The sequence below is a fragment of the Sarcophilus harrisii genome, chromosome 3 (assembly GCF_902635505.1).
Source record: "Sarcophilus harrisii chromosome 3, mSarHar1.11, whole genome shotgun sequence".
In the NCBI taxonomy this organism is placed as follows: domain Eukaryota; kingdom Metazoa; phylum Chordata; class Mammalia; order Dasyuromorphia; family Dasyuridae; genus Sarcophilus; species Sarcophilus harrisii.
This window is the reverse complement of record NC_045428.1, coordinates 244,232,536-244,250,116: the sequence shown is the minus strand read 5'-3', so window position 1 is coordinate 244,250,116 and position 17,581 is coordinate 244,232,536. Positions and strand designations below refer to the sequence as shown.

Sequence of the window (17,581 nt, the reverse complement as noted above, 5' to 3'; positions counted from 1 at the left end):
GTACAATAGGGAGAGACCTAATCTTCAAGAACAAACAAATAAAAAGCAAGAATGAAAAGCAAAGTTGGCCAGTTAAGTTTCATTTTCTCAATTTTCCTCATCTGATGGATATTCTAACAAAAATTATTATGATAATTATCAAGAGAATATGTGTAATGAATATACTAATAATGTAGATTTCTTAGAGCTGCCTCTTCTGACTAAAGTCAAATTTTTACAGTGCAGCTCAAAATGGTCAATCAATTCTTAACTATCTCTTTTTATGTTAAGTGAATATTATCTACTAAGTAAATGAAAATTAGAACTCTGACCTTTTTTTATGGTTTTGTAGTTATACTTCATTCACAGACAAGTGCAAGAATATTATTTTCACCAGCTGTGATTTCTCAAGTATTTCCAAGTATGGTACCTATATCTTGCGTGTCAGGGCTGAATTTGAAGATGACCACTCAAATTGGGTAAACATCATCTTTTGTCCTTTGGATGATAGTAAGTAATTTTTTTCTTCTTTTCTGTTGAAAGTAGATCAGTGTGCTAAAATTGTCTCACTATCATTTTACTTAATACATTAACCAATCAGAAATAACTGGCTGACCAACAGTCTCCTTGGTTAAAAAGCATTCACTATCACACCCACATATTTGAAATATTCTTGGATAAGACACCACCCTTAATGAACTTTTTTTCACCAAAAAATACAAGACGCAAACATAATCAAAGGAAAAGTGATATATGTAAGAAATAGGTTCCTCTCCCATTTCAATTAATGTAATCATTGAAAGCACAGAATAAAATCAAAAGCTGTTAAATATATAATTTATAAAATAACTATATTATGTGTGTTTTTAAGCGCTGTTAATCAGAATGTGATTTCATTGATGATATTACTACTCATAATTTTTTTAAACAATGGATATTGATAATTATCTTTATAATAGTTAACAGCAGAAAAATATGTTATCTGCATAAAAGATGTTACAAAATATTTTTATAATATCATATGCATATCATTTTCTTTGATAAACAAAAAAGCTCTCTATCCATAGGACAAACATAAGATTTTTCATTTCAATTCATTTTTTAAATGCACTATCATAAACAATGTCTAGTAACTATTTTTGATCAGGCAGAATAAAATCAAATGTCTTATGTGTCTATAGTAAGTGAGGATTATTTCTATATGCCAATCAAGGTATCAATGAAAAGATTTTTACTTTTTTCTAATTTTTAGGACAGGCATTTTTAAAAATTGAAAATATTTTAAAATGTTATTTTCTAAATATCATCTATGGTTCTAACTTTTTCATGAATATAATCACCTTATCTTTCTATAATAGATATGAATTTGAAGACCTTATAATGATTTATTTAGGGTAGCCAGTTTTTCAAAAATATCCAAGTTTATATACATAATATATATATATATATACATAAATATCCAATATATCAAAATATCCAATACAAAAGTTTCATAAAGAAATTTGTTATAAAATGAATTAACTTCATCTTAATTATTAGCACTAAGAAAAATCATTTCTTCATTTGGCTCAAATATTCTTCTCAGTACTTTGGCATGGGAAAGTGAACAGTTTTACAATCATATAAAAGTGCCCTGTGTTCTGTCCAAAATGATCTCACAATTTTGCACAGTATTTCTTTAAATGGACTGCTTTTATAAAGTTTATTTATGATAATTCAAAAATCTATATAGCACCACATTAATATTTCTCAACAGAAGTAACTGATTAGCTATGAAGGGTGCAAAATTTATAGAATATAAAGGGCCACATTCTTACCTAGTACTTTTATACCTAAATTTCATCCTGACACCAATTGCGCTTATTCGGTGCAAAATACATTATAGTTTCCCCATATTTAAAATTTTTCATCTTAAGAGCCTATAAATTTTATAGCAAATTTCTTTTGGCATGACATTACTAACAATAAGTTTTCAGAATATATATCTTCCTTAATATCAGTTTCTGTAGAATACCATACATAAGTAATGAAATGGGTATATTTAACTACAACTATTGCTTCCAACACTGGCAATGCAAAATTGTAAGATTTTAGTTTTTCAAGTAATCACAAAGATCTTAAGATGGACTGATGATTTTCCTTCCCACTGATTATTTGAAAATGGAACCTTTTAAATCAGCAATCCATTGTTTTAATCACATCAGTAGTTATAGGCAGAAGTGCCATTTCTGCTATTGAATGAAGCTTTTTACAGTAAATAATCCTATTGGTAAATTTATGCAATATGCATAATCCTTTTGATGTTATAGACTTTTTTAAAGTATGTTATCTTATTTTCCCTGTTAAAATTTCTTGTCTTAATGCATTCTGCAAATATACACTTTCAAAGTGTTGTTTAATTTTGTTAAGTTTCAACTCTCATAGCTAAAATCTTCATACAGCAAACATAGCAACTTCTGCTCTGTCAGTTACATAGGTTAAATATAGTTGATTTGGGGGGGGGGGGGAATTGAGCTTTTTACTTTGTGTTTCTATATTTCTACTAATTCTTTTACTGTTTCAGTGAATTTCCTTCTCAGCCTAGTTATACACTTATTTCTCATTATAGGATGTTATTTCTTGTTTTAAAAATAGACCAAGAATGTAAATTTAATTTAATTTTTATTGCTGAAAACTTCAAGCAATTATTTGTAGCCATTCTTAAATGATTTCAGCTTTCTTTTTTTTAAGTTGCAGGTTTTGTTTTTTTTTTACTTACCGAATATATTTACCAAAATGAATTATACTGAGAAACATAACACATATAATTTTTAAAATTCTATGCAAAAATCATTTAACTTTTAGTTTATGCATTTTACATTCAGAGACAATAGACAAGAAAAAATCAGTTTCATTTATGTTTTACATCTATGCCAATTGACTGATGGTAGCAGATAAACATATCAATCAGTCAACATTTATTTACTATGTGCTAAGCACTGGGGATACAAGGACAAAAAAAAAAAGTCCCTGCCCTCTAGGAGTTTACATTCTTTTGTAGTAGACAACATGAATATAAATATACAAGCACATAATAAATACAGAGAAGCTTTGGGGGAAAAGAGTTCTAGGAGCTAAAATGATCTGAAAAATATTATATAGAAAGTGGGACTTGAGCTGAATTTTGAAGGAAACAAGAGAAAACAAAGCAAAAAAATAAACTAGGGGTAGCATCATGTTATGGAGGACTTTCAGTAAAAAGTCATAGGGAAAGGAAATGGAGTATCAGATGTGAGTTACAACAAGAGGTCCATTATGACTGGATTGTAGAGTATGGAAAGGAGTGTAATGTAAAATAAAATTGAAAATGTAGGTTAATGCCTTAAGAAAGGCCTGAAATGCCAAACAGAAATTCATATTTGTTCCTATAAAAAACAGAAAGTCACATGAGTTTATTGAATAGGAAGAAAATAAGTTTAGGATAAAATTAGATTTAGCTCAATACCTCTCATTTTTCACAAATATAAGCTCCAAATGTACATAACCTAGATATAAAAGGTCATTTTATAAACAAATTTTAAAAACATAGAATTTCCTGTCCTGTCCATAGATATAAAAGTTCATGCCCAAACAAGGGGTTCAGAGACTCATAGAAGATAATATGAATAATTTTGATTAAAAAGATTTAAAAGTTTCTTCAGAAACAAATTCAATAAAGCAAAGGCTAAAAGGAAAACAAATGAAAAAAAAAATCTTTGTAGCAAGTTTTTCTGATAAAAGTCTCATTTCCATGATATATAAGAACTGATTCAAATTTATAAGAATAAGAGTCCATTCTCCAATACATGAATGGTGTAAAGACATGAATAAGCAATTCTTAAGGGAAGAAACTCAAGTTATCTATAGCCACATGAAAAAAAATTCCTGATACTTTAAATCACTACTTAGAGAAATGCAAATCAAAATAATTCTGAGATTCTACCTCACACCCATAAGAGTAGCAAAGATGACAAAAAAGAAAAATGCTGAATGTTGAAGCTGCTGTTTGAAAACAAACACATTGATGTACTCTTGGGACCTGTAAATAGGGACAACCATTCTGGACAGCAATTGGGAAATTATACATAAAAAGTTAAGAAACAGTGTATTTGACTCAACTATACTGCTAAAAAGAAATCAGAGAAATAGGAAAAGGTCCTATATGTACACAAGTAAATTTGTTGTTGTTTAGTTTTCAGTTATATCTTTTTGGGGTTTTCTTGATAAAAATACTAGAGTGGTTTGCCATTTCCTTCTCTAGTTCATTTTACAAATGAGGAAACTGAGGCAAATAAGATTAAATGACTTGTCACATAGGAATCATCTGAGGCCTTCCTGACTCCAGATCAGGCACTTTATCCACTGTACCACCTAGCTGTCCAAAAAGCATTTGTGACAGCTCTTTTTGTGGTGGCAAAAAATTGGAACCTAAAGAGATACCTAAAAAATGAGAAATGGCTGAATAAATTCTGATATTTTAATGTAATGGAATACTACTGTGCCATAAGAAATAAAAATGGAATAAAGGAGTCAGTAAAGGAAATATGGCAAGACTTGTATAAACTGATGCAGAATGAAGTGAACAGAACCAGAACAATTTATACTAAAGCATCAATATTGTAAACAAACAATTTTAGAGAATTTTAAAGACAGTGAAGTGAACCCAATGAGAGCAATTTTTACAATAACAACACCATTGTAATGATAGAAAACTTTGAAAGTTGTAAAAACTCCAATCATTACAATGACAGAACATGAGTCCAAGAAAAACATCTACCTTCTGACCAAGAGGTGATAGATTTAGAGTGCTGATTGAAACACACACATGCATACAGGTATGTAGGTACATGAACATACATATACACACATACCTATATTATGTATGTGTGCATACACTTACATATTTATTTGTATACAGCCTATGAAAGATTTTTTTTGCTTGACTATACATGTTGTATGTGATGTGTTTTTCATTCTTTTTTTCCTGTAATTGGTTAAGAAGTGGGAAGGAGAGAGTATAGATTTATATTCACTAAAAAACTTTTTAGAGCTAGTGCTGGGGCAAGAAAGAGCCAGATTACCATTGTACTACTTTGTGTAGCACTGAGAGAAACTAATAAAAAATGGGCAAAGGTTTCCTAAGAAGCTGAGAGAAAAAATTTTCATATACCTTCTTTGTGTAAACCTTTGGAAAGGAACACAAAAAAGAAGCACTTGTTCTTCTGTGAACTCAGAATTTTCTTTTTAAAAAATGCTTAGAAAGATAACTATATAAATATGTATACATATATTGTATTTAATATATACTTTAACATATTTAACATGTATGGTGGACTACCTGCCATTTAGGGGAGGGGTTGGGGGGAAAAAGGGGAAAAATTGGAACAGAAGGTTTTGCAAGGGTCAGGGTTGAAAAATTACCCATGCATATGTTTTGGCTATAAAAAGCTATAATAAAAAAAATTAAAGAGAAGAAAAATAGCTTTGAAATCCAGCTATGCCAACAGGTGTTAGTATTTCAACATACTCACTTCTTTAGATCAAAGATGGTAACTCTACTTCCTGAAATCTGAGACCATTGCAAAAGCTGAAATCTACATAACACCTATAGATAGAACAGGCCTCTTTTGGCATTTTTTTATTCTATTCTGGGTATTGTCCAAAAAAATCAAAGGAGAATATATTAGTTTTACTATTGGAGATATTGCAAAACAAGCAAACAAATTAAAAAAAAAAAAACAGAAATGTGGAATAATACTGCTGCAGATAACAAGCAACCTTATGAAAAGAAGGCAACTATACAGAAGGAAAAGCATAAAAAGGATATTGTTGTATACCGGGCTAAAGGAAAACCTGATGTGCATAAAAAGGAAGGAGTTGTCACGACTGAGAAAAAACAAGAAAAAGAAGGAGGAAGAAGATGAGAAAGATGAAGAAGGACAAAGAAAATGAGAATAATGAACAAGTTGGTTCTCGGGTAGTTTTTTTCTTGTCTATAAAGTATTTGAGTTTGAAGTATACAACTCACTCCTTTTAAAGAAAAAAAATTGAAATATGAAGCTATGTAAGATTTGTTTTTAAACTATACAGTATCTTATTTTGTATAGTTAGCATACTACTGAATTTGACTTTAGGTAGCCCAATCCTTTCATGATATTTTCAATAGTCTCTATCTTTCCCTGGTACAGTACAGGATTTGTAAATTGGCATGGATATTTAAAGCAAGCAAGCCCTTGTTGGTGCCCAGAACAAATTAGTTATGTATAGAAGATATAGTTCTTTTTTTTTCTGAGGCAATTGGGGTTAAATGACTTGCACAGGGTCACACAGCCAGGAAGTATTAAGTGTCTGAGACCAGATTTGAACTCTGGTCCTCCTGATTTCAAGGCTGGTGCTCTATCCACTGCACCAACTAGCTGCCCCTGCATTCACTTTCTAAAGAGATCACTGTGTTGTAAATTTTGCCTCACTGTTTTATATGGAGTAGGGATATTAAGGAGATGTTTGTAATATAAAAAAAAAAAAAACACATCAATAAAACTTTAAAAAAAAAATCAGAAGAGTCAATGAAGACTGTGTCTCACTATAGTGAGAGGTATGTCTCAGGAGTTTCCACTCTTTGGTGCCATTAAATTCCCCATTTTACTAATCTGTCTGATACCTCACTCCCCATAATATGGCCCCAGCCACCAAAGACAATACTGGATCTTACCTTTGGTCTCTGCATAGAGTTCGCCTGGCTGCTGAAGAACCTGTTGTAGTTCCCTTCCTGTTTCATAGATTCATCAGTTATCTTATTTCATGGTCATGGACCTTGGAGAGTTTATTAGGGGGGAAGCTGGAGCCAAGCCATGAGACTGTTGAAATCAACAGGAAGCATCCCTTTGTGCTTCAACAGGGCCACCCTGAACTCATAATGTCTGGATCCCGGACAAAGCCCCTATTTATAAGAAACAAAATATGTTACCAAGAACTCCACTGACTCACTGATGAATTCAGGAAAGATTTATTTTATATTCTTCCAAGAATGGGTTACCTAGGTAAGTAGGAGATTTCTACAACAGTCGAGATCAGAAATAGTGATTATGTAAGTAGAGAGAAGAAATTGAATAAAAATGATAATGTGGAGGTAGAAATGATTAAAAATTTGACTACTGAATAGACACATAGGCTAAGGGGGCATAAGAAGTTAAGATTAATAGAAATTGATAGTCTAGTAATATAGAAATACCCTCAATGGAAATAGGGAAGTTCAGCAAAGGGGGAGGATTGTGGTGGGAAATGGTAAGTTCTGTTTTGAATATATTAAGTCTCAATTGTCTATGGACCACCCAGTTTAAATTGTCCAATAGGCATTTGGTGATATGAGACTGAATTTTGAGAGAATCTAGAGCTAGGTATAGAGATCTAGGACTCATCTTCATAGAGATATTAATTAAAGCTATGGAAGCTAATGAGGTTTCTATGAGTATAAAAAGAAGAGGATCTAGGTCTGAGTATTTGGTTCTACCAACAGTTAAGGAGCATCATATATATGATGAATAAATTAAGGATTGGCAATTAAAGGATCATTGGTAAGAGACAGTTGCATAGTGGGTAAAGATCTGGGTTTAGATCCCATCTCTGACACATAATGATTCTATGACCCTGGTCACAAGTCATTTAATCTCTCATTGCCCACAGGCAGCTGTCAAAACTAGCAGACAAACTACAGCTGAGGCTGTGGCTTCAGCCAAACCCAAACCAAATTTTCCCTTCCTGCTTTTGTATTGCTAAGAATGATTTTTACATTGTAAATAAAATTATAAAATCATTCTGAGCATAAACAGGTTCGAATTACAATGAAGGAAGAGAAGTAGCTTGCTAACACCTGATCTAGACTATAATTTGCAGATTATAAATTGCAGAAAAGGTGTTGAACTACAATAGAAGTTCCTCACAGGAACCCCCATACACTAATGAAATTAGAAGTCCAATTAAAAACAACAAAAGAAATTATTGGTAACTTTGGAGAGAGAGTGGTTTTTTGTTGAGTGGCTAAATTAGAAGTCACAATGCAAAGAAGAAGAAACAAAAGTTCTAAGAATAGGCAGGTCATTTTAGGATTTGAAGTCTTTGAATTCATGGTATTTGATATAATCAGTGAGGCAGAGTAATGAGAAACAGACTAACAGAGAATAATAGAGACAGACACACCCAGAGACAGAGAAAAGAACATAGAATGGAGCCTTGGAATATCTCTACAATTACAGAGTGGGATGTGGATAATTAAGCAGTAAAGTAGACTAAGAAAGAAAATCAGTAAACAACAGTATGTCTAATCATTTCACTAAATCTTAAGGAAGTTAGAATTTAAGACAAGGCAAAAAGCATATAAACTATAATGATCTGAACATAGATTCTATCCAAGATTTTTCTCAAATTACATATGTAAGGCCTGAGTATACATGCTCTAGAATGGTATCATAATGCATGATATTGACATTATTTTTCAATATTTTAAGATGTTCCTGGGGTGAGAAACAAAAGGAGGGAAAAAGGAGAAGGTGCTGCCTATATTTGGAATACATCACTAAGTCTATAATGTTAAGCTGTAGTCAGTAGTAACATTAGAAATAACTATAAAATTTAGCCAGTAAAAAATTCATATTTCAAGTGCTTTATCTCTAGAAAAAAGCACCAAATTAAGCATATACTAACTCAGATTTAGTTTCATTTGTTCATATTATATTAAATAATTCCTATATCATGCTGTTGGAATCAATTTGTCATGTTAGTATTGCTTTTGTTGTTGTTTTTTAAAATTTATTTTCATTTTAAAATTTAAAATATTCATTTTGGAAAATGGTTACATTTGTAAAGGAATTACACTCAGAAATATCTAATAATTTTATCCATTACTTCATATAACCCTTTTACAGTTTGAAAAATTCTGATCTAATCCATCTCTCTTATTTGATAAATGAGAAAACAGAGACCTAGAGAAGTTGATTGGTCTGTCCATAATCACACAGCTAGATAGTTTGGTTTTTTTTAATTATCATAAGTTATCAATAAATTCACACCGTGAAGATGTTAGAAGAAATTATGGAGACAAATGAACTCCCAAAAATCCTGGGTTTTTTTTTAAGATTTTTTTTTTTGGACAGCATACTATCTTTATTGAAGGAAAATATTTATAACAAGAAGGGCAGTCCAAAAGGAGTTTGGAAACAGGTCCCTGCTGGGAACTCAGGTAACATTAGTTATAACTGTAGGAAGAGGGTTCTCTACCTCCAACCAGTCATGTCTCATGAGATAAAAAAGATTTTTCTAAAAAAAGATATAGGATGAAAAGTTTGGTCTTATTCATGATGAAGCATTATAAGAACAAAAAGAAAGGAGAAAAGGAAGGATGGAAAGTAAAAAGAGAGAGAGAGAACTTAGATCATTTTGCTGCAAAATCAAAGGTGAGAGATGTCCAGGGTACTCTACTATCATCCAAGTGAGTCTCCAAAATGATTCTATCCAAGATTTAACTTTTTCCAGAAAATTAACTCACCTTCTCTGCCTAATCCTTTAAACAAATGTATCCTATAGTCCCCTTGGATACCTAATCTTAGTATTACCTTGGAACTGTTTTCTCTTTCTCATTATAAGCACAACTTTTATAAGGGAAATATAACCATGGGGATTTCTCAGGGGAAAAAGGGCAGTACCAGGAAGAGTTGGGAAGATAAAGGATATGAAGACTGTCTTAAAAATATTCTGGGAAAATTTGGTTCCCATCAAAGCTTAACAAAACAGTATGCAAAGTTCCCATCATAGATATCTAAAAGTATCTTAAACATGTTAATGAAAGCAGTCTGGGCACATCTTGATTGCCTTAATTATGGCAATAAGAGTCTGGAAAACTAAGTTCCCAGGATGAGAATTTTAGCATTTCCTGACAAGGAAAGAGTTTCTAAATTCCCAGAATGAAAATTTTAGCATTTCCTGACAAAAGAGTTTTTGAAATCACATCTACAAGATCTTTATCTAGGAAAGATTATTTTGGCAGCAGTGAAATAAAGGAGGTAAAGAGTAGAGATAGGAAGATCTGTAAGGAGACCATTTTATTATTCTAGCCTAATATTCTAGTAATTCTAGTATTGTTATTATTATAGAAATAAAAAATTGTACTAGAGAAGTGGCAATAGTAACATAGGAGGGAATGGATTTGAGAGATGTTGCTGAAATGAACCAATAGAACCTGGTAATTAATTTAATTATGAAGGATAAGGCAGAGGAAATAATGATCAAGAAATTCAATGAAAAATTATAATAAGTGACATCTACCTCATAGATAATTAGCATAGAAAATTTAGCCAGAGTTCTGGAGACAATGCACTTTGAAAAGAGGGTACCTCAAGCAAAGCAGGAGTAAGCACAAGTAGAGGAGGGACACATGTATCCATCAAGGCTCTGTATATAGAGTCAGCAAGAGTGAAGGACTCCCTTGAGAAAAAAAAATTGATTTAGTTTGAGGCATGTCAAGGTTAAGATGTCAATAGGACAAACAGAATGAGATATTCAATAAGCAATAGGTGATATGAGACTGGAGGACAGGAGAGAGATTAAGGCTGAAACTGAGAACTGAAAATCATTAATATAAAGATGATAGTCAAATTAATAAGAGCTAATGAGATCTCCAAGAAAATTAGCAAAGAGGGAAAGAGAAAAGGGACAAGGACAGAGGCTTGAGGAATTCCCATGATTAGTGGATGGGACCCTGGATCATTTTTTTTTTTTTTTTTGTCCTTCATTTTCAAAGAGGACTAATGAGATCAGGAACATGATGTCTTGACTTGCAAGGAAATTGGATTTAAGTGAGGCAGGACTCTGCAAAATCACTGGGGAAGGAAGGAAGGATCGAAGGAAGAAGGGAGGGATAGAGGGAAGGAAGGAGGGAGAGGAGAATAAGGGAGAGAGGGAGGGAAAGAAAACTGGATAAACCTGAATTAAAATCTAGCAAAGGAGATAAAGAGGGAGCAATCAGACAGGTAGGAGATCAATGAAGAGAGAACAGTGTTAACAAAAACCTAAAGTAAAGAGATTATCAAGGAGAAGAAGGTGATCAATCACTGGTTGCAGAGAGGTTAAAAAATGAAAAATGATTAGGTTTTACAACTGGTAACTTTGATAGAGCAGTTTCATTTGAATGATGAAGTCATATGTTAAGGAGATAATTGACAGGAAATGAAATGGCAGCACCAAATGGAGACACCTTTCTCTGGAATACAGTGCCAAAGGCTTCATAGTGATCAAGAAAGATGAGGATTAAAGAAAAGATTATTATTATTGGAGATCCTTATTTTTGGAGAGAGCAATTTTAGTAGAATGGTAAATGATATATGTGTGCTACCGCTATACTTCTGCATTATACATATTATAAAATGTGAAATTTTCACATTTAAAAAGAAAATAAATATTTTTCAATTGTTTTACTAATAATACAGATAAATTTTTTAAATATTCATTGGGACTGAATATGATGCCTTATTTTTGAAAAATCCCTATATTACAAACTTATAAATAATAATTGTTGGTGATTATTCATTTACTTTAATATATGTTACAATTAATTTCAACACAGAATTTAACAAAAAAAAATTCCCTCACATTGAAAATATTCTTACACACAGAAATACATTCACTGACACAGTGGCCAGAGCCAGCCAAGTCCATTACTGCCAAGAAGTAACCTGAATGGCAGAGTTGCAGATGCTGTGGTTGGGGAAAGGTGATTTTCACATTAGCAACAACCAAAATCAGGAGACCTGGGTGTGAATCCTGCCTCTGTTATTTGCTACCTGTGAAACACCAAGCAAGTCATCTAACCCTCCCATACCTCAGTTTCCTAATCTGTAAAATAAAGGAATTGAATTGGAAGGGCTCTAAGATCTGTTTCAGCTTTTGTTCTATGATCCTATGACAAATGCCTAGCACAGATGGCAAGGGTTTGGAAGTTTGCTATATTCAATCATTTAGAGATTAGAGTGTTTTAGACCAAACTGCCGAAATTTAAAATCAGAAAATCTTAGTGAAGGAAAAGATATTAGAGGTCATAGTCCAAATTCACTGTTGGAATCAACTCTGATAACAACTTTTACCAATCGTTATTTAGTCTCTGTTGTTTCTATTAATGGGATGCTTACTATGTCTGTTTGTTTTATTGACATCTTAACCTTAATACTTGTTAGAAAGTCATTCAATGAGTTAGAAAACTAGTGGATTATAAAACTAGAATATTTAGGAAAGGACCCATCCTACCAAGAGGCTACCATTTGCCACTGTGGATCCCAGAATAATAATCTAAAACTGAGTCTGGTGTCTAGAAAGAGTTAGTTGAGCAAAGATTGGGGAAACGTTTGAACACTAGAAAGAAATTATAGTCTTTTTACACATAACAGTGGCTTAGCAAAGAGAAGTCTTCCATTTCTTCTTAAGTATAGAATAATCTTTGTAGAGAAGCTTCTTTAAAACTCTGGTGGAGACAGTACTTTTCATACAGATTTACAGAAGTTGTATATGGCAGTGTTTCATTCAGCAATATTGATAGACAACTCAAATGTTTAATTTTTTTTTTTTTGGCTGTCTCTGTGTGTGTGTGTGTGTGTGTGTGTGTTATTAAGAGTTTCCTTTCCTACAGTAAAAAGAACTGGAAACATTGAAGACATCAATCAGTCAGAGCATGACTATCCAAGTTATGGTACATAATATATTTAGTACATGGTAATCATATATTATTCTATAAGAAACAGTGAATATAATTTTAAAAGAATCACGGGATAACTTATAGGAATTGATGCAAAGTGAAGAAAATAGAACCAGGAAAATAATATACACAATGCCTGTAGTAATATAAATGAAAGCAGCAAAAAAAAAATTACAATAGCACTTTTTTTAATTTAACTTTTTCTTTTCTTTTTTGGGGGGGAGTTAAGTGACTTACCCAGAGTCATACAGCTAATAAGTGTTGTGTCTGAGTCTGTATTTGAACTCAAGTTTTCCTGACTTGAGCCAATATTCTGTCTACTTCATCATCTAGCTACCCCCTTTTTATTTTTTATTTTTGAGAATGCAATTAGGGATAAGTGACTTGCCCAGAGTTTCACAACTAGGAAGTATTGTGTCAGAGTCTGGATTTGAAGTCTGTTCCTTCTGATTTTAGGGGAATGCTCTATACACTGTGCTATCTAGCTGTCCATTCAGAGTAGCGCTTTCTTAGTAGTTCAAAATCGAAAACAAAATAGATATCCTTCCATTGGGAATATTTAAATAAGATGTGGTACATGAATGTAATGGAATGTTATTGGGCTGTAAGAAACAATGTGGACTATGACTCTAGTATCAGCAATGGGAGGAGTCAGAGTCCCTAGGCAGTGTGAAAGTCAGATAGAAAAAAATGTTCACAGTCACAGAGGTCAGAAACAAAACAAACAATTCCAAAGCTTTTTGCACTTTGCAATACTACCATTTCTGAGACTATATTGTAACCATCAGAATATGATGAAAATTAATTACTATGAAGACTTCTTTTGGTGTCTTCCCCATAGGTATGATTTCTAAACTTTCACAAACTCAGTATAGCATTGATTTTTGCCATAGTAGTACATAAAAGCAATAATGTACACCATTGGTGTAAAGTATAATACTAGTGCATGTCATATTTAATATTTATACTGAAAGTTTATTTGATCACTACTTGACTAATTTTAGGCCTAAGGATCTGTAATAATTTGCTTTCCTTATGTTACCTATGAAATCTTAGTGGACAATGAAATATAATATGATTTTCCTTTGTTCTCATCCTTAGCCGTCATTGAACCTCCTCAAGTACAAATAGAATCATTGACTGGTTCTTTACATGTAAGCTTCTCATATCCACACATTGAAAATGAACCTAATGAATGGACTTTAAAAGATTATTATCATTCATGGCGTTACAGAATACGATACTGGAAAAATAACACTGATCATAAGGTAAATTGGGGTTTTTACTTCACTTTTGAAGAATTATTGTGGTTTCTCTTGTAAGTCAGACCTGATTCAAATTGATCTGGTAGTTCAAGTTCAAAATTAGAATGAAATAAAACAAGACAAAAATTAGAATAAAAAAATAATAAAACAAAATTAGAATGAAGAAATGTGTAGACAGACCAGAGTTTATGATATCATAGAAGAGAAAGAATATTCAGCAAAGATACAGTACTGGTTCAGGTAGATATGTCTCCTCCTATCCACATGCAGGAATGTATTTGATGAGCAGAAGGTAGTATGGCACTGAGACATCCACCAAGTCTGAGAGTTGCAGAATCCTCATACACTTTCTTATGCCCTTAACAGACTTAGCAGCTGTGTCAAGCCACAAGCTAGGGCCCCATAGAGCACCAGCCCTTAAGTCAGAAAGACCTGAGTTCAAATCTTGTCTCAGACACTTAACACTTCCTAGCTGTGTGACCCTGGGCAATTTGTCTCAGCAAAAAAACAAAAACAAAAACAAAAAAAAACCCAAAACCAAAAAAAACAAGCTACGGTCCCAAGGTAATTGTCTCAGAAATGGCTTCCTTGCCTTTTAGGAAAAAAATAAAACTGGCTAAACCTCTATGGCTATACCTAGCTACTTTAATAATACCAAATATTTTAAGAGTAATTGATATAATATGTAATATGCTCCCAAAATATTGTTCTAAAAATGGAGGGAAGAAAAAGGATTCTGGAATGAAATTACTTTTGTGAAATATATAGTTCTGCTACTCAAACAAGAAAGAGACAAAGCAGAGAAAGAGACCTTGTCTCATTAATGAATAGTAATGCACTATTTTTAAAAGATATACTGAAAAACAAGTTAAGGACTAGACTTGTGGATTTGTTATTTGTTTTTAGTTTTTAGCTGGGAACTCCTAGGTGAGAAAACTCTCTTTATTAATACAGGTCATCATCTTATCTGCATCTTGGACTTTTAGGGAATGGCCTAGAATGTTAAGTGACTTGCCCTGCATAAATCAAAGTTATGTCTCAGATATGAAACTTAAATTTAAAAAAATAACATCTAAGTCATTTGTTAAGATATGTTTGCTAAGATTCATATGTGTCCATACTGTTCACTTGAAATAGCTTCACCTCTCTTCTCTTCATCAGAATTATTCCTGTTTTTAGCTGCAGCATTTATTATTGAGAACTTTCTTAGTCTAGCAATATTCCCCCTGTAGAATTTTAGGCCATGAAATCATACTTATTTTTCCTCTGAATCAATTATTATCCACTGTCTGAAAATCTAGGTTAATTATCAGACTAAAACTCAACTTTTTTATCTCCTTATTTATTAATTCTAAGATAGACGGGTTACTCTTGTGGCAACTAATTGCTCTTTGTTGGTTAGGATAAAATTAACAATATCAGTGAGTGATTGACAGCATATTAATTGCATTTATTGTGCAAAGTAAAGGAAAAGAATTTGACTTTTCAGTAATCATTTTAATTAGAGAATTAAGGGAGTGGGATGTTTACCAATAGTTAAACAAGGTCCTCCTAGAGAGAAGTAGGAGATAGTCATAATTTTAATATTTCCCTGAGCATGTGTTCTAAGTCCCGAGTATAAGTCCTGTATTATAACAGATCATTGCAAAATTAAATTGTTCTTTACCTGTGGCATTTTCCTTTTGTTCATCTCCAATTTTAGTTTGAAAAAGATACCATGTATGACTTTGAAGAGCTTACTGATCTGGATCCTCACACAGTTTATTGTCTTCAAGTTCAAGGATTGGTAATTGAAAAGAACAAAAGTGGAGAATGGAGTCAGCCTATCTGTGTCCAAACTACTGAAAATGGTAAATGTTAAATGAATTTTCTTATCAATTAATTTAGCTAATGCCACTTAAGCAAGAACAAACGAGAGTACAGGTTTTATTATATTTAGAGTTGACATAAACCAACAGCAGTTGATGGGGAATGTGTTGTTCATAATTCAATTAACAATATTTATACAGAAAAAATACAAAAAAGACAGTTGCTCATTGTAGCTGATTACAAAACCAAAATAAAGTATGCTTGTTAAGGAAAATGTATATCATTAGCTACAGTAAAGAGATAAGTAATATGTCCTTGTTAAAATTTCACTAAATCAAAGGGAGTTACCTGTTAGGATAGAAGCAATTAAGTGCAATATTCCAGGCTCTAAAATCCTCCTGTTTTAGCAATTAAGTCTTTTTGTACCAATTAGAGGAAGAGAGAAGACATTAAAGAAAAACATCTGCTGCATATGGTCTTACAATTCATACAGGGATCATACACATAGCAAAATGGTGAATTTTGGACAAAATGTAGGCAAGTATGGAATCTCAAAAATCAATTTTTTTATTTAATAGCCTTTTATTTACAGGTTATATGTATGGGTAACTTTACAGCATTGACAATTGCCAAACCTCTTGTTTCAATTTTTCCCCTCCTTCCCCCCACCTCCTCCCCCAGATGGCAGGATGACCAGTAGATGTTAAATATATTAAAATATAAATTAGATACACAATAAGTATACATGACTTAACAAAGAGACTGCAGTTTTGCACAGATTTCTTTCCCATGGAGCCATGCTGGAAAAAGCAGCCCACTCATTCAACAGGTATGGGGGTCCTCCACAGAAAAAGTGGTTTAATTCCTATGTATTCCTAAGGGGAACTTCTTTCTCTTAGATGATTATTTGACAGGGGTAGTCAATGTCTCCCTGAGGAAGTTCCTTATTAACCTGACCTTCATTGTAGCCTGACCCAAATTCCTTCTTACTACAATCCACTCCCAGGCTCTTTGCCTCCCATGATCTGGGCATCAAGGATCACTAATTGTCACAAATGTCAGTGGGGTTTAAGCAATTGTTTAGCATAGTTAATACAATGTCAATATTCAAATCCCATGTTTACTACTATGAACATATGGTATTTCAAAAGCTATAATTTGACATGTACATTCCTAAAAATCACCATGCTATATAAAATTGTGTAATAAAGTCAAAGGGCTTTTGATGAAAATGGTGTTAGGAGCACAACATTAAAAAACTTATGATTTTGTAAACTTTCCATCAGAACTCTGTTCAAAACCCTTGGTTTTCAAACCAGTTGGATACTTGCTGAATAAAATCATCCTAAAATCCTACAGAATTGTATTAAATATATCTATTTATAAAAATAAGTTAAAAACATTCATGTAGGAATATAAACATGACATTAATATGGTATTAATAGCCTGTAGGAAATACATATATTTATGTATGTTTCCTAGTATATTTTGTTTTTATAAAACTTTTAAATTTACAGGCAAAAAAAACCAAAAAAAAACAAACCCTTCATTGTTGATATATTAAAAAGTAGGGGGAATATAAGAATCTAATAAAGACAACAACAACAAAAACTCCAGCAGTTTTATACATGCTAAATAAATACATATATACTATAATAAACAGTGGTGATATCTGTGGCCTGGGGTGCTCCTCCTTGGCCTGTGCCCCAGGTTCCCAAGGAGTTAGCCTGACAAAGTAGACAATTACAATTAAGAGAATGGTCTCCATAGGCCA

The 17,581-nt window shown here is 32.4% G+C and overlaps 1 protein-coding gene across 1 annotated transcript in view; it reads left to right on the top strand.

Moving 5' to 3' along the window:
• IL10RB (interleukin 10 receptor subunit beta) overlaps positions 1–17,581 on the top strand; it is a 43,909-nt gene that overhangs the window by 14,930 nt on the left and 11,398 nt on the right. Inside the window, exons 3-5 of the mRNA XM_012546775.3 lie at positions 332–489; positions 13,835–14,001; positions 15,701–15,848. Of these exons, the coding sequence (XP_012402229.1) occupies positions 332–489; positions 13,835–14,001; positions 15,701–15,848 (473 nt within the window). The remainder of the gene's footprint in view (positions 1–331; positions 490–13,834; positions 14,002–15,700; positions 15,849–17,581) is intronic.